Source organism: Monodelphis domestica, chromosome 2, assembly GCF_027887165.1.
Source record: "Monodelphis domestica isolate mMonDom1 chromosome 2, mMonDom1.pri, whole genome shotgun sequence".
NCBI classification, from domain to species: Eukaryota; Metazoa; Chordata; class Mammalia; order Didelphimorphia; family Didelphidae; genus Monodelphis; species Monodelphis domestica.
In genome coordinates this window covers 179,604,749-179,626,686 of record NC_077228.1, presented here as the reverse complement: position 1 = coordinate 179,626,686, position 21,938 = coordinate 179,604,749, and the positions used below count along the sequence as shown (strand labels likewise).

Below are 21,938 nucleotides of genomic sequence, written 5' to 3'. Positions count from 1 at the left end.
AACAATCTGAATACAAGACAAGATTAAAGCCACAATCCAAACAATTTAGATTTTAAAAGAATAATTTAAATTTTTTTATAACCATCTTGTTTTACATCAACTTAATTTCTGAATACCATCCCTTCTCTATCTCTTCTCAAAGAATTACAAAGAATAATAAAGAGGAAAAAAGCATCTCAGCAAATTTAACCAACACATGAAATCAGTCTGACAGGGTCTGCCACATGACTCACCTATATCTCTCCAAAGAAAGGGGCAGCCAGGTGGCCCAGCAGATAGATCCCCAACCTAGAGTTAGGAAAATCTGAGATCAAACCTGACAGAGTGACCCTGGGCAAGTCATTTAACCTGTTTCCATCAAATGAGCCAGAGAAGGAAATGGCAAACTACTCCAGTACATTTGCCAAGAGAACCCCAAAAGAGGTCATGAAGAGTCAGAGATACAACTGTATATTATACAGTTTCACTTAACAATAGTACAATTGTACAAATTTCACAAAATAATTATTTTTTGTGTCCCCTTCTCATCTGTTTCTTATCCAGATATCAGTTTTGATGTTGCCAATATAATTTATATGTGAAAGAACAACAATAATAGCAAGCATGTATAGGGTATTTTAAGGCTTGCAAATCAATTTGAAATTAATATCTCATTTGATCCTCTCACAAACCTTGGGAGGTAGGTGCTGGTATTCTCCCCATTTCATAGAGGAGGAACCTGAGGCAGGCAGACCCTGCTCAGGGTCCCAGAGATGGTCAGTGACGGGGGTGTAAATGGGAGCAGAGCTCTTCCTGCCTCCTGGCTACAAACGGACTATAACTGTTGGGATGGACATACAGGAGCTGAAGAGCTCACATGGCCAGGCACGGCTCTGAGCCAAGCCCTCTGTCCTCTGCTCAATCATCTGTCTGGACTGCAAAGGACATGACCAGGGCCAGGCTTGGGATTTCATCACCATAAGGAGCTCCCTGGGCCGGGGCAGCCTGAGGGTGAGCGAGGGACCTGGAGCCCCGAGGGCTACCCCAACGGACGTGCTCTGGGCCTGTTGTGCTGCCAGAGTGGGGCCTATTTGAGGTAGGGCTGGAACTCAGCTCTTCCTGTCTAAAGCCATCCCTACCCACAACCCAGCATTCCTAATTACGCTTTCTGGAGTATATTCAACACATAAAATGATTGTGCTTTGTTTCCCTTCATCTAGACTTTCTTTTGTAAACCCTTCCCTTCCATCTCAGAATCAGGACTAGGTATTGGTTCCAAGGCAAAGGGTGGTAAGAGCTAGGCAGTGAGGTTAAGTGACTTGCCCAGGGTCACACTGCTGGGAAGTGTCTGAGGCCACATTTGAACCCAGGCCCTCCCTAGACCTGGCTCTCCATCCACTGTGCTACATAGCTATCCCTCACATAGACTTTCCATATTAACATTCAAAAGAGAATTTAAAATGGACACTTTCTAGAGCCACTTCTAACCCACTCAGAATTATATCCTTAAGTTGGTTTGGCTCTTCAGATGCTTACATGAATGTTTTTGGTTTTTTTTCCACCCATTTTAGGCCAGTCAGAAATTGAGAAAACTTGTGAATTACTTTTCCAGAAGGCAGAATGTATTGATTACCAGTATGATGTGCAAGACAACTCTGTAGACGGGCTGCTGATCTTGCCGTTATATGGAGCGATGCCCACAGGTACTCATGGGAAACGTTTTTTTTAATTATTTAAGAATTTTGGCAGATGAGATTTTTTGTGCCTGAGAGCCCAACAGTTCTTTTACGTTTGAGTTCGTAGGGGGCAGGGAGGGGGGCAGGGAGCAGGCCACTGTTCCTTTTCCAGAAGCATTGGACATCCTTTGTATTTGCCTCATAGCCAGGCTGGGGGGCTCCAGCCAGCCTCTGGGGCTGCTGCCAAACCTCCACATGGTCCATTCCCAATTCTAGTCATTAGAGACCAAACCCAGGCCTAAGCTTCCTTCCCAGCTAAAGGCAGGGAAGGGCCCATTCTGTTCCGTGGAATTCCCAGGGAAACTCCAGATTATTTGGTAGTGCTGGGTACGTATTGATTGAGGTAAGGAAGGGGCCAGGGATTAGGGATGCATCTGGCCTATGAAGCCAAAGAGTTTATGTCCTAGTTAGGACCTCAGGATTTTAGAGTTTGAAAAATCCTTAAAGATCATCTGGTCCAACCTCACATTTAACAAAGGATACCACTTGGGTCCAGAGAGGTTAAGTATTTGCCTAAGGTCACACAGCTTATGACAGAAGTTGCTCTTTGAACCCAAGGCTCCAGGCTCCAGGTCCAGTGAAACCATTTTGCCTTTAAATTTAACCAGAATCATTTAGTATAGTTGACTTTAAATTTCATGTGCTCTCTCAGTTTATTTGACCTGGATTATTCCAATTCACTATGATATTCTGTTACCAAATGGCCAGACCAAATGCTGCTTCTTGGTCCAGGAAATAGCACTGTGTCCTCCACCTTGGAGCTCTGAGTTCTCTGAGCCTACATCTCTATTTTTCAGTTTTTGCCTCTTTTTTTTTCCCTGTTAACAGAATCTGGGGGTGTCTTTTTAGATGACCTCTTGTTTTCTTTTCCTTTTTTTTTTAAACCCTTACCTTTTGCCTTAAGCAGAAGAGTGGTAAGGGCTAAGCTTTGGGGATCACACGACTAGAAAGTGTCTGGGGTCATATTTGAACCCAGGACCTCTTCCTCCTGGCTCTCAGGTAATTCATTGAGTCACCTAGCTATTCCCTAACCCCTTGTTTTCTATAGATTTGAGCGTCTGGCCCCATTATGTGTGTTTGCTTTAAAGTCAATCATTGGAAATGAAGCTATTTAAGGCCATCATGCTTTACTAGTGTCAGGATCCATTGGTAAAACCAAATGGGCTTTGTGGAAGAATTGCATGAGCCAGTCAGCATTAAGAAACAAGCTCTTTTATTTGGTACGTTAAAGAAAAGCCCACGTGGCTTTACTGGCCATATCCTAGGAATCACCACACCAGGACAATAGGGGAAGGGCTGCGCTGCGGGGCAATCACTCCATCCATCCCGGCCCCCTGTGGCTGGGCCACGTCCACCTCCCTACACCGGAGCTAGGCCTAAAGCCTCTGAACGAGGCCTGGGAGTGGTGGGGAAGCGATCAGCGCGAGGGAACATGGAGGAAGAAGGGACATGCCCTGGGATCACGTATGGGATGCAGAAAGTCCAGGCTAGAGAGCGGAAAAAACACCAATTTCCTGGACTACCACAGCCGCCAACAGGGAATGTCCTTACCTATTTCCCTGTTGATTTATATAGTCTTTCCGTACTTCTCTTAATCCATCCTACTCCTCATTGCTTATGGTATAAGCATTGCATTTATATGCCGTAGTTTGTTCAGCCATTCTTATTTTTAAGAGTCCTTTCCTTTTTCTTAATACTAATCTTGTTGAATCAAGGCTGTATAAGGCAGTGGAGGGACTTAAAGGATGTAATTCCAGATGGCTTCGCATATGATTAAACCACTTCACAGCTCCCCAAGTTAGCACACTGGTGTGCCTGACCTCTCACATACCTCCAGTATTGCATTTTCCCCTTTATTGCCATCTTTACCAAAAATGAGTGTTGAATAGAAGCTCTGAATTGTTTTGATTTGCATTTCTTTGATTATTAGTGATTTTAGATGTTTTTCTATAATTATTGCTCATATTCTTCATTTAAGAATTGCTTGTTATGTTGTTTTTTGGCCTTTTAACTAAGATTAAATGTAGTATCAAGTGTGAAGAATCACTTGTTATAGCTTTTGACCACTTATTTATTGGGAGAATGACTTTTCTTTTGAAATGTTTCTTATACCTCTTCTTTTCCATTCCCACTTCTATCATCATAGTTATCTTTATCATCTCACCTTTGTAAACCTCAAATTTCCTTAGACTTATAATTGTTGAAAATTTCACCATTGGGATATTTCATACTTGGAAAATTTCTTACTGATAGTCTATTGGAATGGGAACTCCATTGGCATGGGAGGTTCCTTCTCTTCCCTTCTTAAGATTACTTTAGGACAGAAACCCTTTGCTGAACAATGGAAAGGACTTTGACCTATGCTTGAGCATAGAACAGGAATTTCTTTGAGTCTTGATTGATTTTAGAATTGATACAATGGAGATACTCCACCCTATTCAGTCCTAATAGGATTGAGTAAGGGCTGCAGCCTAGATCAAAATTTAATTATTCCAATCTCTACCATACTCAAGTTAACAGGATTTAGAAAGGGCTGTAGCAAAGGAGTATAGATTTAATCATTTGAAAATATGACCTTCAACAGACATGTGCAAAAGCCAGAAACCTCTGGGCGGTCCTGGGTTACTAATGACCCTCAGAGAGGTGCCCTTCAGGGGGGTGCCCAAGGAATATCCCAAACACAATGATGGTGCCCGGGGGGGGCTGGGGCACAGGAATCAGAGGATACAACCTTTGATTTCCCAGACCCTGATGTCCTACTACCCGTTGTCCCTATCCACTGCCCTCCCCATACTAATGAACCCCATGTTACCTTAAAAGTGGGTAACACTTATTATGATTGTCTATTAGACACCGGAGCTTCCTGGTCTGTATTAAAGAGAACACCTGATTTACAATGTTATTCTATTGGCTCAGAGAATGTAATGGGAGTATCAGGAATAACCCAAAGAGTTAAAAGACTTCCTCCTAGAATGGTGTCTGTAGGACCCCTAGAGGTACAACACTCCTTCCTTTTGATGCCTGACTCCCCTTTAAATTTGCTGGGGAGGGACCTTCTATGCAAACTCAGAGCCACAATAACCTGCTCCCCAGATGGCTCATTATCATTAGAAGTACCAGAGGAATCTTTAAAATTACTCCCTGTACTTCTCTCGGAAAACCAGGAGGCAAAAGAACCTTCCATTTTTGAAATACCTAAAGATATACCAGAGTCTCTTTGGGCCACATCTTCTTCTGATGTAGGCTTACTTAAATCTGCTGTTCCTGTGCAGATAAAAACTAAATCTAGCCCACCTCACTATTCTAATTTCTCCTAGAAAATTGAATATTGTGTAGAACTACCAAATGATTATGTTAAATGATCAATGGGGAGACTAGTCTCCCAATGATCATCAGGGGGGATTGTAAACCTCAAATTTCCTTAGACTTATAATTGTTGAAAATTTCACCATTGGGATATTTCATACTTGGAAAATTTCTTACTGATAGTCTATTGGAATGGGAACTCCATTGGCATGGGAGGTTCCTTCTCTTCCCTTCTTAAGATTACTTTAGGACAGAAACCCTTTGCTGAACAATGGAAAGGACTTTGACCTATGCTTGAGCATAGAACAGGAATTTCTTTGAGTCTTGATTGATTTTAGAATTGATACAATGGAGATACTCCACCCTATTCAGTCCTAATAGGATTGAGTAAGGGCTGCAGCCTAGATCAAAATTTAATTATTCCAATCTCTACCATACTCAAGTTAACAGGATTTAGAAAGGGCTGTAGCAAAGGAGTATAGATTTAATCATTTGAAAATATGACCTTCAACAGACATGTGCAAAAGCCAGAAACCTCTGGGCGGTCCTGGGTTAAGCGAGAGCCTCCATTGACAGGGAAATTGATGAAGAGTGATTGGTAGATGTGAGGACTGAGGGGAGGCAACTTGGATGGTTTCCTTAAAGATAGGAGGGTCTGGAGACTCGAGGTGGTGGGGGAGTTTTTTGGTCGGTGGTTCCTGGGCTCTGAGGAAGCTTGCTCTGAAGGAAGCTGAAGGTGGGGGCCTCTGAGACTGTTTCTCCATTTTGGACACGTGAGTAATAGGGACTGATCTCCTTTCTTTGCCCCAGCTATCTAAGGGCTTGGGCCTTTTGGCCCAGCCTAAACAGAAGGGGTATTTAAGCCCTATTCCCTTCTCTCCCCTTTCTCTCTCTATATATATCTCTAATTCCTTTCTTGCTCCTATTGTAATTAAACTCCAAAAAAGGCTGACGGCTGACTTGAGTTTTTCATTTAGGAATTGCATAGCTGATTCCTTGGCAACCTTAAATTAATATATATCAGTCTTTTAAAGTGATTCCCTTGTAACACCTTGGAACCACTACAGTATCTTCTTTCTTGATTTTCCTGCTTCTGATCTCACCTTTCTCCATTCCACTTTATTTTTTAAATTATTTTTATCCGACCTTAACAAACACCAAATAAAGTGTACATTTGCATATACAAAAAAGAGGAGGATTGTTCAAGAAGCTCTATTATGTACTACTTGCTATTCTTTTAAAATATATAAGATTAGCTTTCAAAACTGACCTGCTTGATTGACCTTCATAATCTTTTCTTTTTTTTTTTGTAAAAATATTTTATTTTACCAATTACATGAAATAATTTTACACATAAGTTTTCTGAAGCTACATGATCTTAATTGTCTCTCTCCCTTCTTTTCCTCCCTTTTCCCTGAGATGATAAGCGTTTGATCTCAGGTATACCTATATTATCATGCAAAATATATTTCTATATTGGTCACTATTGTAAGAAAATAATCTTATTAAACCAAAACCCCAGAATAAAAATCCAGATAAACAAAAGCAGAAAATAGTATGTTTTGATATGCATCTAACTCTAACTGGAGATGGATAGCATTCTTTGTCATAAGCACTTCAGAATTGTCTTGGTTCATTGTATTCCTGAGAACCATTAAGTCTTTAGTTTCCAATTATTTATCTCCACGAAACCAACTGCTATAAATATTTTTTTGTACAAGTAGGCTGCACCTCCCTCCCCTGCCTTTTTCTCTCTCTTTGGTATACAGACCTAATAGTCGTATTACTGGATCAAATAACATGCATAGTTTTATATCCTTTTGGACATAATTCCAAATTGCCCTACAATTTTGCCACACCCTCTCCAACATTAATCATTTTCCTTATTGTCATATTGGCCAATGTAATAGGTCTGAGATTCAGAACTTCAGAGTTGTCTTCATTTGCATTTCTCTAATCAATAGTGATTTAGAACATTTTTTCTTATGGTTATTGATAGCTTTAATTTCTTCATCTGAAAACTGATTGCTCATATCCTTTGACCATTTGTCAATTGGGGAATGACTTGTATTCTTATAATCTTTACTTAGTTTTCTATATATTTGAGAAATGAGACCTTTATCAGAGAAATTTGTTGTTGTTTCCCTGCTAACTTTGGTTACAATGGTTTGGTTTTGTACAGAACCTTTTAAATTTAATATATTATCAAAACTATTCATTTTACATCTTATAATGTTCTTTATCTCTTGCTTGATCTAAGTTCTTCCCTTCTCCATAGATCTGATAGGTAAATATTCTATGTTCCCCTAATTTACTTATGGTTTCACCTTTATGTCTAAATCATATATCCATTTTGACCTTATCCTGGTATAGGGTGTGAGATATTGGTTTATACCTAGTTTCTGCCATACTGCTTTCCAGTTTTCCCAGCAGTTTTTGTCAAATAGTGAGATCTTTTACCCCTAATCTATTCCATTGATCTACCAATCTAGTTCTTCCCCAGTAGCAGATTGTTTTGATGCTTCTTTTCTTTAAAAAATTATTTTTTGTTACCCTGTCCCTTCTGCTGTCCTATGTGCCCCCCCCCACTGGAAATAAAAAAGAAAAAATAAGCTCTTGTGCTAAATATGCATCAAGAAAAATCCCCACATCAACAGTATCTGAAAATGTTTTATTTTATACATACATTCATCATCTCTTAAGAGGTAAAGTGCTCAAACACAATTCATCATGAGTTCTCTGGAACTGCAGTTGATTCTTTCATTGACCAGCATTCTCAAGCCTTTCAAAGTTGTGTTTGTGTGTGTGTATTGTGTTGGTCTGTGTCTGTTGTTTTCAGGAGGTAATCAGTGTGTCCTTTCCATTTACACTTTGCCCTCTTGTTCTTATATGTCTGGGCAGATTTTCAGGCTCATTTTTGTCATGGCTACTAGGTAGTCCAATGATTCTAAAATTATCCCTCCTTAATCCGTTTTTAGGTCAGTTATTATTATGAGAAACTTTTACATTTTCTTCTATTTTTAAAAATCTTTTGATTTTGTTTTAATATTTTTTGTTGTGTCATGGAGACACTAGATTCTGTTTCATCAATCCTAATTTTTGTGGTTGCTGTTACTTCTACTAAAGTGTTAATTCTCTTTCCAAGTCTTTATTCCAATGAGCTAATTTCTTTTCCAATTCTTTCCTCTATCACACATTTCATTTACAATATTCTCTTTAAACACTTGCTTTATTTCTGCTAAGAATTCCAATTGATCATGTGACCAAACTATGCTTTTCTATGAGGCTTTACTTGTAGATATGTTGGAGTTATTCTTTTCTTTTAGGTTTGTGTCTTGAGCCTCTCTGGCATCATAACAGTACTTTTTATTTCTGTTCATTTGCACATTTTCTTAGCCAAACTTCCTGGATTGGGACTTTGTGTTAGAATAAGGGTCTCTGCACTTCTCATAGGACTATAGTGACCTTATATGATTCTGGCATGTCTTATCTGGGATCCCGACACTATGTTCTTTGGTTACTTGAGGCTGTATTATTCAAGGTTCACAGGGGTAGCTTGAGCTAAATTGCTGCAGGTCTTCAGCAAACCCTACGTGGTAGAATCAAAGACAAATCAGTGCCTTCCTGAGCTTCCCAGGTTCTAGACCAGTGATGGTGAACCTTTTATTTTATTTTTTTTAAACCCTGACCTTCTGTCTTAGAATCAATACTGTATAATGGATCCAAGGCAGAAGAACAGTAAGGGCCAGGAAAAAGGGGTTAAGTGACTTGCCCAGTGTCACACAGCTAGGAAGTGTCTGAGGCCAGATTTTAACCCAGGACCTCCTGTCTCTAGGCCTAATTCTCAGTCCACCAAACCACTCAGCTGCTCCCATGGTGAACCTTTTAGAGACTGTGTGCTGTGCTCCCCCATACACTTAGAGACTGGGTACCCTGCCCCCCCCTGAGACAGAGTGGTACCCCACTTCCACCTCAGACAGAGGAGGGATGAAGCACTCCCATTGGGCTGCTGGGCAGAGGGACAGGTGAAGTGAAAAAATGTCCTCAGGTGTGGTGGTGACAGGGAAGGGAACAGCTCAGACTGAGTCTCTCTGGCTTTCTGGTAATGAACTCTGGTGGGTGATAGCTGCACATACCCTCAGACAGGGCTATGCATGCCCTCTTTGGCATGTGTGCCATAGGTTTGCCACCACAGCTATAGAACTTGGTTTATATCTAAATAACTCAGCTTCAGACTTTACCCCAGGAGGAATCCCAAAGCCAGTAGTTTCCCCAAACTCCTGTCACTGAGCCAAAATGACTTTGCTGTTAATCTATCCTCCTTTTAGGTGTAGGGTTAAGTCCTCAGATCACCCTGAGGGTGTTGCTTAGAGAACCCTGTTCTAGAGGCAAGGCTTAACACAGGATCTACCTGGGGCTGCCTATTCTCTTGGCCTCACTTTGTTGCTCACCCAGCTACATTTGCAGTCCAGGATTGACCACAGTGTCCACTCTGGGCACCTGTACACTGATGCCTAGTACTGCTTTCTTCCACTTCACCATCTTAACTGATTTCCTTGAGAGTTGTTTTCTTTTTAATGTTGTTATTAAATAAATTGTTCTCATTTAAGTTCACCGCACTGCATCAGTTCTTGGAGTTCTCCCCAAGTTTCTCTAAAACTTTTTGTCAGTTCTTACAGAACATCATACTCCATTACATTCATTTACTATAATTTGTCTAGCCAGTCCACAGTAGACAGGCACTCCTTTAGTTTCCAATTCTTTGCTACTATGAAAAGAGCAACTAGAAATAGTTTTGCACACATGGATCCTTTTCCTCTTTCTTTGATCTCTTTGGGATATAAGCCTAGTAGTGGTATTGCTAGGACATGCTGACTTTTTGACCATAGTGCAGAATTGTTTTCCAGAATGTTTCCATTCACAGTTCTACCAGCAGTGCATTAGTACGGCAGTCTCCCCTTCCCCAGCCCCTCCTGACACTGTCATTTTCCTTTTTAGTCATCTTTGCCAATGTGGTAGGTATGAAGCAGAACTTCCAATCCACTTTTCATACCACCGACAGATTAATCTTCCTAATAACAGTTCTGATTCCATCATTGCTCAACTCAGATGCCTTCAGTGACACTCCTTTTGCCTATCAAATAATATCCTGACTTAATCACCTGCCATTCAGGGGGTTCCACGATCTGGTTACCATTCTGCTTTCCAACATTCCCGCACATTGCTCCCCATCATGCATCCTGGTCTGGGCACTGTCCATCAAATAGCCAGGCGATCAATAAGCATATTGGGTGCTTGTATATTAGGTCCTGTGCTAAGTGCTGGGTGTACTAAGAAAGCGTGTTCTAATCCAAGCCTCTCCCTTGAGGCCTTGCCCAGCCTTTTCAGGGCTTTTCTTTCCTTTTTCTTACCCGCCCCCCAGCTCTCACCTGTGGCGCTAAGAAGCCGTAGCGCACACGGCAGCCACATCCCTGTACACTATGCTGGTCAACAGGCTGGGCCAGCCTGAGAGTAATCCACAGGCTTCAGACCTGTAGGTGAGCCTGTGAAGACTCCCCGCAGCAGAAGGAGTAGATCAGAACTATTTGTTCCAGTGGCCATCCATGGCATCCCAAGCTATCACCAAGACTTTTGTCCTGCCACTGGATGTCAGTGACTCTGGAAGAGACCGTGGCACTGAGGACTTTGTGCTACTCTGCCTCGCTTAAATCCAATTTATGTGAAAGTCAAAGGATATCACCAGGGACTTCACAGCTGGCCATACAAAGAAAAGCAAAAACAAGGTTTCTGATTTTAGGGAAATACAAACTTTCTTAATGATAGCTTAGCAAAAGTAATGTCTTATCTTTCTTTAAAATGTTGTACTTAAAAGCCTCATAATCTTTTCCCTTCCCCCCTTATCTTTTCCCTCTTCTTACCATTTATCTTAAGTTTTTTAAGATAGTAGTTTAGCCAATATTCTGTAATAACATTTAGTAAGTAGTTTATTTTTATATGAGATGTATTATTTTATTTTTTAAATAGTAGAGTCTTTATTTTGTGTTTAAAAACGACATTTTGAAAATAAAACATCTGCCCTGCTTTATAACCTTCTTAATTTGTATACTTCTCTACAGTCATTTATGGTCTTATTTGTTTTGAATGTTTATCTCTTTCCCTTGGATCTTGGTTGCTATTAGGTGGTTTCTTTAAATTTCTTTAAACTGAGAAAACTTGGAAAGTCTTTTTGTAGGCCTGTTTCTTCTAGGCAGCTTGGTGGAGCAATGGATAGAGGACCAGGTCTGGTATCAGGAAGTCCCAAGTTCAAATTTGATCTCAGACATTTACTAGCTGTGTGATCCTGGGCAAGTCACTTAACCCTCTTTGCCTTAGCTTCCTCATTTGTAAAATGAGCTGGAGAAGGAAACTCCAATGTCTTTGCCAAGAAAATCTTAAATGGGGTCACAGAGAGTCAGACACGATTAAACAACAACAAATTCCTGTTTCTTAAATGTCCTACCCTTGCCTTGCTCTATTAGATATATAGTTTACTTCTTAATTTTGCATTTATCAAGTTTATGCTTTTTTCCTTGAGAAGTCTGTGCTCCTAATCCTTGTCCTTTGGTATTTAATTTCTTTCTTCTTGCAGCTAGTAGGATTTTTTTCTCTTGCTATTGTGGTATTGGAATTTAACTTTATATTGGCTAAGAGAGTTGAATCTTAGGGTTTTTCTTTTTAAAGTCTTTCAAATGCTTTCTACTTGTATTTTATCATTTTTTTAAATTCTGGAAAGTCTTCTTAAGCACTTTCTTGCAACAAGAGGGATGAAGAGAAATAAAAGGCCCTTGGCAGTTAAGAGGAGAAAGCAGTTTTATTTGAATGATAAGGTTGGAAAGCAGGCTGCAGTTTGGAAGAGAATTAGAGGAAAGGAAGTAGAAGCACTTATTGTAGAAAGAGAGGAAAGATAGAGGATGAGGACCAGTACTTCGGAGTGGAGGTAGGCCCTGCTAAGTCTTACCCTGGGTTCTTGAACAGACCTCCACTTTCTAGGGTTAAGCTCCACTCCACTCCCCTTTGGACCTTTAAGACTGAAAGCCCTCGGAGCCACTGCAAGGCCCTCTTGGGCCCTAGGCCCCTGGGCAGCCCCATTCTGAGCACTGCAGTGCACCCTGGGTGCTGCTGTCCCCATGCCTCCACATTACCCCCTCTGGGTTTCTGCCTGCCCCGGGCTTTCTCCAGGGAGCCTTCCACTGGGCTGCCTCTCCTCCAACGTCTTTGCCTGGAGCCCTGTTCCTTTGTCCTTGCTCTGGTCACCCCGAGGCCCCTGGCTCATTTGCCTGCTCTGCTGTTACTTTTGGAACCAGGACTTCTTATCAATGTTTATCTTTTTGACCCGGGGCTTGGTTGCTCCTCAAAGACTAATTTAAAATGTCTGCTCTTCAATGTTCACTCTTTGCCTTGATTCTGCACGCCAGGTTGCGCTCATGGGCTTCTGGCTGACTTCATGTGCAGCTCAGCAATTGAAGAAGGCACTTAATGCGGTTTCTTAATGATTTTCTAGTTTCTTTGGTGTGATTGTTCTGGAGTACCTGGGAGGGTGTGAAGGCCCGCTTTTGGTCCAACAAGCGTCTTCCCCTACCACGGTCCCCTTCTGGTCCAAACGGCCTTTCTGCCTGGCCTTCAGCCCAAACACCACCTCATGGCCAAGACCTGCCTGGACCTTCTGTGCCCACTAATGCCCCAAAGTGCCTTGCGTGTATCACAGGCCTATTTTGTGTGTGCTTGGTGTGTATGTTCCCGCGGGAAGGGACTATTTCATGTTTCCTGTGTACGCCCAGGGCCCGCAAGGAGGTGCTCAGTGCATGTGGATGACCCCAGAATCCATGCCCCCTGGGACTTCTAGAATTAGAGTGGGCCTCCGTGGGAAAAGCAGGAGGCCTCTGCTGGCTGCCGGCTGCCCCGCTGCCCCACGGCCATCTCGGCCCTCCCTCTGCGCCTGCCTTTCTAGAATCCTTCCCTGCTGTTAAAATCAGCCATCCTTTATCTTGCATCTTCCCTTTGACATTCCTTCCATCTGCCTTCCTACCCACTGAAACCCAGCCTTCTCCCAAAGATAGCCTATCTCTTGGGACCCTCTCCAGAATGAACCTCTGTGGCATCCACTGAAAAAGAGGGTCAGGAGGAAGGGTCAGAACGCTCCTTTCCCTGGACTCTGTATTGGTTCCAAGGCAGAAGAGTGCTAAGGGCCAGGCAGTGGGGGTCAAGTGACTCAGGGTCACCCAGCTAGGAAGTGTCTGAGGTCAGATTTGAACCCAGGACCTCCCTTCTCTGGGCCTGGCTCTTAACCCACTGAGCCACCTCACTGTCTCTTCCTTTACTTTCTTTTTCAGACCCTCCTTCCACCATTATGACATAGCAGCCACCTCTGTGCCTTTAGAGCTTGCCCCATTCTGTCTCTGACCCTGTATCTTGTCCCTGTCATCTGTGGACCTTCAGTCTCTCCTTCCCGAGAGTTCAGCACCTGCTTCCTCCCCTCCCCCAATAACTGGGCAGCCCAGCCCTCCCCCCCAACTCCTGTGACCACCATTCTCCTTGGCCCACATGACCTCATGCAGGTGGAACAAGCACTGTTAGAAGCTGGGGGTACGAATACAAAGAATGAAACAATTCCTGCTCTCAAGGAATGTACATTCTAAGGGAGAAGATTTTAGGATAATACTTAGACACAGCTCTGCTGGCTTCTCCTTTATTTTTCTTTTCTTTTTTTTTTAAACCCTCACCTTCAGTCTTAGAATCAATACTGTCTATTGGTTCCAAAGCAGAAGAGTGGTAAGGGCTGGGCAATGGGGGTCAAGTGACTTGCCCAGGGTCACACAGCTGGGAAGTGTCTGAGGCTAGATTTGAACCCAGGACCTCCCGTCTCTAGGCCTGACTCTCAATCCACTGAGCTACCCATCTGCTTCCTCCTTTAAAAAAAAAAAAAAATATATATATATATATATATATATATATGAACCAAGGAGTGTGGCAATCATTATGTACTACCACAAAGAGAAAGCCAGAGGCCTGACTCATGAAACATGTCTGAGCAGCAGTCTTGAAGCATTTCAGGTTGTTCTGATGATATTAAAGGTGAATGAAGAGAGAACTACATCAATTTAATTTTCATTGAGTTGATTTTGAAAAGTCAGTCAAAGGTGGCACAGTGGGTAGAGCATTTGGCCAGGAGTCAAGAGTACCTGGGTTCCAATATGGCCTCAGACACTTCCTAGCTGTGTGACTCTGGGCAAGTCACTTCACCCCCTTTACCTCGCCCTTACCACTCTTTTGTTTTAGAATTGCTATCGGACAAAAGGTAGATTTTTTTAAGTTAATCAACTAGCATTTATTAAACATTTACTAAAGATGAGGCAAATTAAACCTAGACCAGACTATTTAAAATCAAAGATAAAAACAAGAACATTTCTTTGCACAGATTGAGAGGTATTTACCATCATAAATGAGGGAAGGGCCTTCATTTTTCTTTCCAGTTCACATGTTAGAATTATTATTTTTATTTTAAACCCTTCCCTTCTATCTTAGAATTATACTCTAAACACTGGTTCCAAGACAGAAGAGCCAGTAAGAGTAGACAGTAGGGGTTAAGTGACTTGCCCAGGGTCACATAGCTAGAATGTGTCTGAGGACAGATTTGAACCCAGGACTTCCCATCTCCAGACCTGGCTCTTTATCCACTGAGTTACCTAGCTGCCCTTAGAATTATTTTTTATTTTAAAAATTGAATGACTATATACTTAACAGAATAAAATCAGTTAAACATATATTTACAGCCTCTTACACTGCATGCATTTTATCATATCAAATATCAGTAACAGCTTACTAAAGACTTCTTCTGTGACCCTTTGCATTCTCTTTGCTTGTATATTCAACTCTGTATATATTTTTGGGTTTTTTGGATGTTACCATAATATGTATTCTGTTTTTATGATTTTGTTATTCTACTTTCATGTTACTTTAATTCTTTCAAATTTTCTTTATATTTTCCATTTTATTTTAATTATACTATAATGTAGTCGTACATTATGTTGATGATTTTTTTTAAAAGCTCAGATTTATATAGCCTTTTAAGGTTGCTTTTGCCTCACAGCAACTCTGTACAGTAAATAGTACAAGTTCTACATATTAGGAGAATTTGTGCCTCATTGTGTTCAGTTCAATATCAAGAAAAGCTTTTTAGCTGGTAGCTAAACTAACTGCAAAGCAGCATAATCATAGAATGGGCTACCTTTGGTAGTAGAGAGTTCCCCATTATTGAAAATATTTAAGCAGAGATTGGCTGGCTTATTATTTGTCAAGAATTTCTGTATTGGGATGGGGGCCGGATTAATGAATCATGATCCTAGGCAATTAATTTTACTTCAATGAACCTTAGCTTCCTCATCTATAAAATGACTGGGTTGGGCCTATAAGGTGACTGCCAGCTATAAATCTCTGTATGATTCTATGATTCCTAATGTCCCCTCCATCTCTCAAATGATATGACTAATAGAAAAAAAAGTCCAAAAATCTATTTTTATTCTTTCAGCTTAAAGAAAAAAAGTAACTTAATGAGAATTTTTAAAAATTTATCTTTAAATCTTTTTTTAAAGGCTCTGCAATTCATATTTTTCTATAAATTTGCTTTTTTAGGACTTTCTGGCTTTCAGCATAATATTACAAAGGATTATAATCATTCTTACTTCAGAATTAGACCATAAAAGTGTATCTTGGAGAAATTATTTTTTTCCATCTATTATGCTTTGAATTAAAATTCATTAATATGTTTAAGAAAGTTATTCCTGTGTAATTATTTCCTAGTAAAAGATATCTGTTTATAGAGCTTAAATTTTATTTGAATGCACATATAAAATATGTATATATGAATGTTAGAATATGCATACAATATTCATATACATGTATATACACATACACGTATATTGGAATGTTAGAATATAAGCTCCTTGAGAGTAAGGATTGTTTCTTTCTTTTTATCTCCAACATCTAGCTAAATGGCTGATTTTTAGTAGGTGCTTGGTAAATGCTTACTGATTCATTGTTAATGAAAATTTTATTTTGACCCCTATTTTAGAACAACAAAGAAGAATATTTTTGCCGCCGCCACCTGGCATTAGGAAATGTGTTGTATCTACCAATATTTCTGCCACATCTTTAACAATAGATGGAATCAGGTATAATTTTTGACATCTTTCTTAGGTTTCTGGAACCACTTAGCGTATAGTATTGTTTAACTGAGTTTCTTTGCCTCTCTGTTCTTCTTTTCTCATGTAGGTTTTCTTTTTTTTTCTTTTTTTCCCTGAATTCAATTTTATTTTATTTTTAGTTCCAAATGGTCTTCCTTTCCTTCCCCTTTCCACCACCCATTGAGGAAGCAAGAAAAACAAAACCCAATACAAATATATATACTCATGCGAAACAGATTTCAGCATTATCCTTATCCTGTAGATTTTCAATCTTGTAATTTACATTGTTGATTATAAATCCTTTTTTACTTATTCTTATAAGCAGGAAATGGTGAGAGATTGGAAACTATGTTTACCTTCCTTAAATAGTTGAAAGCATACAGCTTCCTTTTTTCAGAGTTTTAGAGTGTGATGGTGCTTGTGTTTTACTAAATATGGAATCCAAAGCCAAGTCTTTAATTCCATGCAGTTGTCATTGGATATATCCTTTTCAGAACCTATAATCATTTTAAATATATTTGTAATCCCTTATTCCTTAGTAGCCATAGAATCACCAATAGAAAGTTGGTCTTAAGTGTTCAGCTGAAACTAGTTCTAGCCTGTAATTATTCACTTTTTTTTAACCCTTTTACCTTCTGTCTTAAATTGATACTGAGTGTTGTTGCCAAGGCAATTGGGGTTAAGTGACTTGCCAACAGTCACATAGCTACAAAGTATCTGAGGTCAGATTTGAACCCAGGACCTCTCATCTCGAGGCCTGGCTCTCAATCCCTTGAGCCACCCAACTGCCCCATCATTATTTTTGTGATATCATTAACACATAGTAGGCATGGTATGTAGCATTCCTTGCATGGTGCATAATATACCTTATATTGTACATAATACGCCTTGCTTGGTGCTTAGTGTTTTTCACGTTGGTATATTTTGGTACATTCATAGTATATACATAGTGCAGTTTTCCTTATATGGTACACAATAAATGTTTGTCCTGTTGCAGTTATTTGTGAAATGTTAGACCCTGATTGCCATGTAACTGGGATTTTAAAAATTTGTGCTTAAATGGGGCCTAGACCTGAGTCTTAAGAGAGAGAGATCAGTCAGTCAGTCTTTTATCACTCACCACAAGGTCTGTCTAAGCAAGGATTCTAGTGACACCAGGCCAGCTCCATCTCAGCTGACTTCACCAGAGAGAGTTCCAGCCAGAGACTGTTCCAAAGGGCCTCTCTCCAGAGCCTCCAGAGGGACAGAGTCCCCTCAGAGGAGCTCCAGCGAGACCTCCTTAGAGATTGTCCTCCAAGAGCTTCCCTTCTCCAGAATCTCACTCAAGAGATTCTTCCCAAGCGATCCTCATCAGAGATCCTCCAAAAGGATTTTCTTCTCAAGAGATTCTGCTTTTTCTTATATAGAGGTTTTTCTCCTATGTCACCTCCCCTAAGTCCTTACATCTACCAATCACTGTAGACGTTTTCCAAAGGACTGCCCATTCTAAAAACACTGCTGGGTCGACTAATCCCCTCAGTAAGTCTGAACCAGAGAAAACACAGCTGAGCCAACTAATCCCCTCAAGAGAAAACCTCTAAGTAAGTTTTCACCTCTTTGCTCCTGGCAAGTTTACAAGTTGCCTGACCTTTATAGGTACCTAGCGTCCCATTGTATCAATTCTAAAAACAGGCATGGCTCAAAGAACCCCCTGCCTCATCATAAGCATGGGTCCAAGTACTTTCATTGTTTAGCAAGGAATTTTCTCCCCTAAAGCAGTCTTAAGTACAGGTGGAGTAGAGGTCCTCCCATTTCTGATCCTGGTGAGTTCTCATAGTCAAAATGGGGAATGTTCCCAGTAGGGAATTGTTCCAATTGAGAATTCCCCGATGGGGAAAATTTTTAACATTCACAAGTCTGAAAAATTTCAAGATTTACACCAACAAGTTCTTTTTGGCTGACATTCTAGAGAAACATAAGATTCTTGAGATTTTAAAATCTAACTAATAGCCTCAGACAGCTATGTCAGGCCTCTTTTGAAGATATTTCCCAGTGATAATACCTTTTGTTTTGATCTACATTTTTCTCCTTTGGAAAAATAGACTCAAAAAAATAGTTACTGTTTATGTCCTAGCAGAAACAACCACTAATACTTGAAAGACCCTTACATTTGTTTCTCCTCTCACTTTTGTTTTTCTTCCCCTCTGCTTTCCTCTTAAATTTCATTTCCCTAAAAGGAATACAAAACAGGTCTGGCACTTGATTTGGAGAAATTGATGATCACCTCTTCCTTCCCCTTCCCCACCACCAATCTTCTTTTCCATGGAGGGTGACAGTCATACTATACGGATGAAAAAATAGATCTTTACTGTCTTTGAATACTCTCCTAATTTTCTTTTAATCAATTTTTTTTATCTCCAACATTTAATGTTCTATTTACTACATAAGGATGACTGTACCAGAACCATAGTTTAATCATTAAATGATATAAGAAGCCAAATTTTCGTTAGTAACCAAAGAGAAAGGAAGAACCTGAAGTGTTTGGAAATGCTTGTTTCCTCTCATTCCTCAGAGAATTAACTTACTTCTCTTTTCTTCAGATATGTGGTAGATGGTGGCTTTGTAAAGCAGTTAAATCATAACCCCAGATTAGGGTTGGATATGCTGGAGGTGGTGCCAATCTCAAAGTAAGTTTCCCTATAGTGGTTTCATCCAAAAAACATTTGGTAGGAATGGGTCTTGGGTTTGGGAGAAGAAGGCAAGGCATGATGATCATAATTGTCTGAGAGACCTACCAAAAGAGGTTTTTGAAAAAAAAATTTTTTTTTTAAATTTTGCTTGGTTTTGGAAGGAGTGAGGCAATGCAACGAACTGGTCGAGCTGGCAGAACTTCCTCTGGGACTTGCTTTCGAATCTATAATCAGGATTTCTGGAACCAGTGCATGCCTGACTATATGATCCCGGAAATTAAAAGAACTAGTTTAACATCAGTGATTTTGACCTTGAAGTGCCTTGCCATCCATGATGTCATAAGGTATGGAAGACAACTCCAACAAAGATTGGGTCAAGATGAATTATACTTTTGAGATCCTTTTGAAGTATTGTCCTTTTACATTCATACATGTCCTCTATCCTTTTAAAGTTCAGGCCTAACAAAATAAAACCTGGTCATTCTTTTTTTTTTTTTTGAAACCCTTACCTTCCGTCTTGGAGTCAATACTGTGTATTGGCTCCAAGGCAGAAGAGTGGTAAGGGCTAGGCAATGGGGGTCAAGTGACTTGCCCAGGGTCACACAGCTGGGAAGTGTCTGAGGCCAGATTTGAACCTGGGACCTCCCGTCTCTAGGCCTGGCTCTCAATCCACTGAGCTACCCAGCTGCCCCCTAAACCTGGTCATTCTTACATGACTTTAGAAAATGTTGAGGCTGATCCCATGCCAGAATTTGACCTTTCACTTACCTGGATGCATCTTGTCATTGTATTTGTTTTGAGCACCAGGCAACCACAGTTAAATCTAAATCATAGATTCTTGGGATGTTGGAATTGAGAGGATCTTTGAAATCATTTAGTCTAGAGACGGAGCGGTAGGAGACTAAATCCTGATCTGAAAATCAAAGAAAAAAATCATAGCGAATCATTTTCTCAGCTCAGGTCAATGTGAAGAGACAGAGAAGTCTGCAGAGAGTGGGGATGAGATCTAGTCAGGAACAGGACCTTCCAGCTCAGGGAGAGATTTTATACCAGGACAAGAAGAGGTTTCAAATGCAGCAATAAAAGGACCTCAAATTGTATACGGTGCAGAAAGAAGGGCCGGCTGGAGGTTCTGTCCCATGCCCAGTTCCCTGTGAATTCAGTGTAGATTAAGATGCAGATCCAGGGTGATTTGAGGAGGGGACCTGTGTGCCTAAAGGTGGTATTCCAAGGTGAGGAGCAGTAGTGGGCCCTAGGCTGTGTACTGAGCTAGGAGAAATTTTAGAAGCAAGCAGCATCTGTGCAACTCAGACTCTCAGGAGTGGCTTCAGCCCAGTCTGAAGCCTGTAGAGGAATAATCAGGGCAGGAGTTTCAGCCAAAAGGGAATCCTACAGTTCTGACACTGAACCAGCAGAACTTTTCATTTGGATGCTAGTGACTGAGTCCAAGAGTAATCTACTGAATCTCCAAATAGAGTAAGCCCATAGGCCTGTTGTTCAAACCCAAATCCAGGCCACAGATTTGCTGAGCTTAGACCAAAGCGACCAGTGATCAGACTTTGTTCTAAATCAGACTACTTTGGAAGCACTGAAAGCTTAGATGTCTCTAGTCTGAACTATCCTTAAGATCCTGGAATAATACAACATTCAATACCCCAGGAAATCATCAACCACCTAAGACATTCCCTAACATAAGTGGCAAGAGACTGACCCTAATATGAAATCTGTATTCAGGAAGTAGGTTGGAAGAATGAACAAACCAAAAAAGAATCTCACCATAAAAAGCTATTATGGTAACAAAGACTTCAAGACCCAAATCCAAAAGAAAAGAATGACTCCCAAACATCGACAAGCAAAGTGAGAAAGAAAGAAACAGCTTGGGTCCAAAGTAAACTAGAATTCCCAAAAGATATGAAGTAAGAAGTTTTTGTTTTTTTGTTTTTTTATTTAAAATGCTTTTATAAATGAAATGAGAGCACTAAATTGGAAAGGAAGTAGATATTATGAAAGAATTGTTAAGGGAATTAGTATATTAGCACTAGAGGTTTAAAATCTTGCCCAAGTTACAAGCTCCTGAAAATTACAATGAACCAAAAGAAGCTAATGACTGAGACTCAGAGAGTCAAATGACTAAAAAAAATTAGAAGAAAAATAAACAACCACTGACATGAAAAACAGAACAAGAAGAGATAATTTAAGAATCATTGAACTACCTGAAAAAAGACCAAAAAAAGAGGAGCCTAGGCATCAAATTTCAAGAAATAAGAGAAAACTGCTTAGATCTCTTAGAACCAGAGGACAAAGTAGAAAAAGAAAAAAATCTAGGTACTACCTGGAAGAAACTCCAAAATGAAAACTCCCTGAAACATTATAGTCAAAATCTATAAAGAGAAAGAAGGAATTCAAGTATTGAAGAGCCACAGTCAGGATCATCACAATTTAGCAGCCTTCACTTTAAAAAAGCAAAGAACATGGAATACAAGATTCCAGAGGGCAAAGGGCATATAGCTCAAATATGAAAGCACAGATAGTCCTGGCTCTCAAGGAGCTTATATTCTAGTGGGGGAGGCAATATGTATAATAAATCTCAGCTGTACATCAGATGGAAAGGTCCCATAGTCCTCAGGTAACAACAGCAAAGGCAGTGGTAATGCATCTTTAATGCAAATTATATTCATTTCTGATCTTGAACCATTTGACAGTGCTAAGGACTAGTGGTGAGAATTTTCTTTTCCCAGTGTATACTAGCTGTGGTTGCCAAGGAAGTGAGGCTCCAGCACAGTGCAAGCAATTGCCGGGTCTCATCCCCACAAGGATTGCTTCCTTAGATGATGGCCAAGGGGGCTGGGCTAGGCTGGAGTGGAGCTACCACTCCTGGGGGTTTGGGGCTCACCTACATATTGGTAGCAGTTGGTTAATTGGGGTGCGGGGTGGTAAAGTAGGTTGGCCCTCCCTCAAGAGTTTGTGCTGAAACCAGACCAGTCATCTGAGGGTTACTGCTATTACCAGGCCTCTTGGGTCCTGAGCCC

General features: G+C 40.5%; 1 protein-coding gene across 6 annotated transcripts in view; it reads left to right on the top strand.

The window, feature by feature from the left end:
• Positions 1–21,938, top strand: part of DHX40 (DEAH-box helicase 40) — a 57,573-nt gene that overhangs the window by 14,569 nt on the left and 21,066 nt on the right. For 4 of the 6 annotated variants that reach the window (XM_007481788.3, XM_001364352.4, XM_007481786.3 and 1 more), the window contains 4 exons: positions 1,551–1,682; positions 16,129–16,228; positions 18,820–18,906; positions 19,071–19,253. In XM_007481788.3, the coding sequence (XP_007481850.2) occupies positions 1,551–1,682; positions 16,129–16,228; positions 18,820–18,906; positions 19,071–19,253 (502 nt within the window). The remainder of the gene's footprint in view (positions 1–1,550; positions 1,683–16,128; positions 16,229–18,819; positions 18,907–19,070; positions 19,254–21,938) is intronic. The other 2 variants (XM_056816489.1, XM_007481787.3) reach the window with 2 other exon arrangements.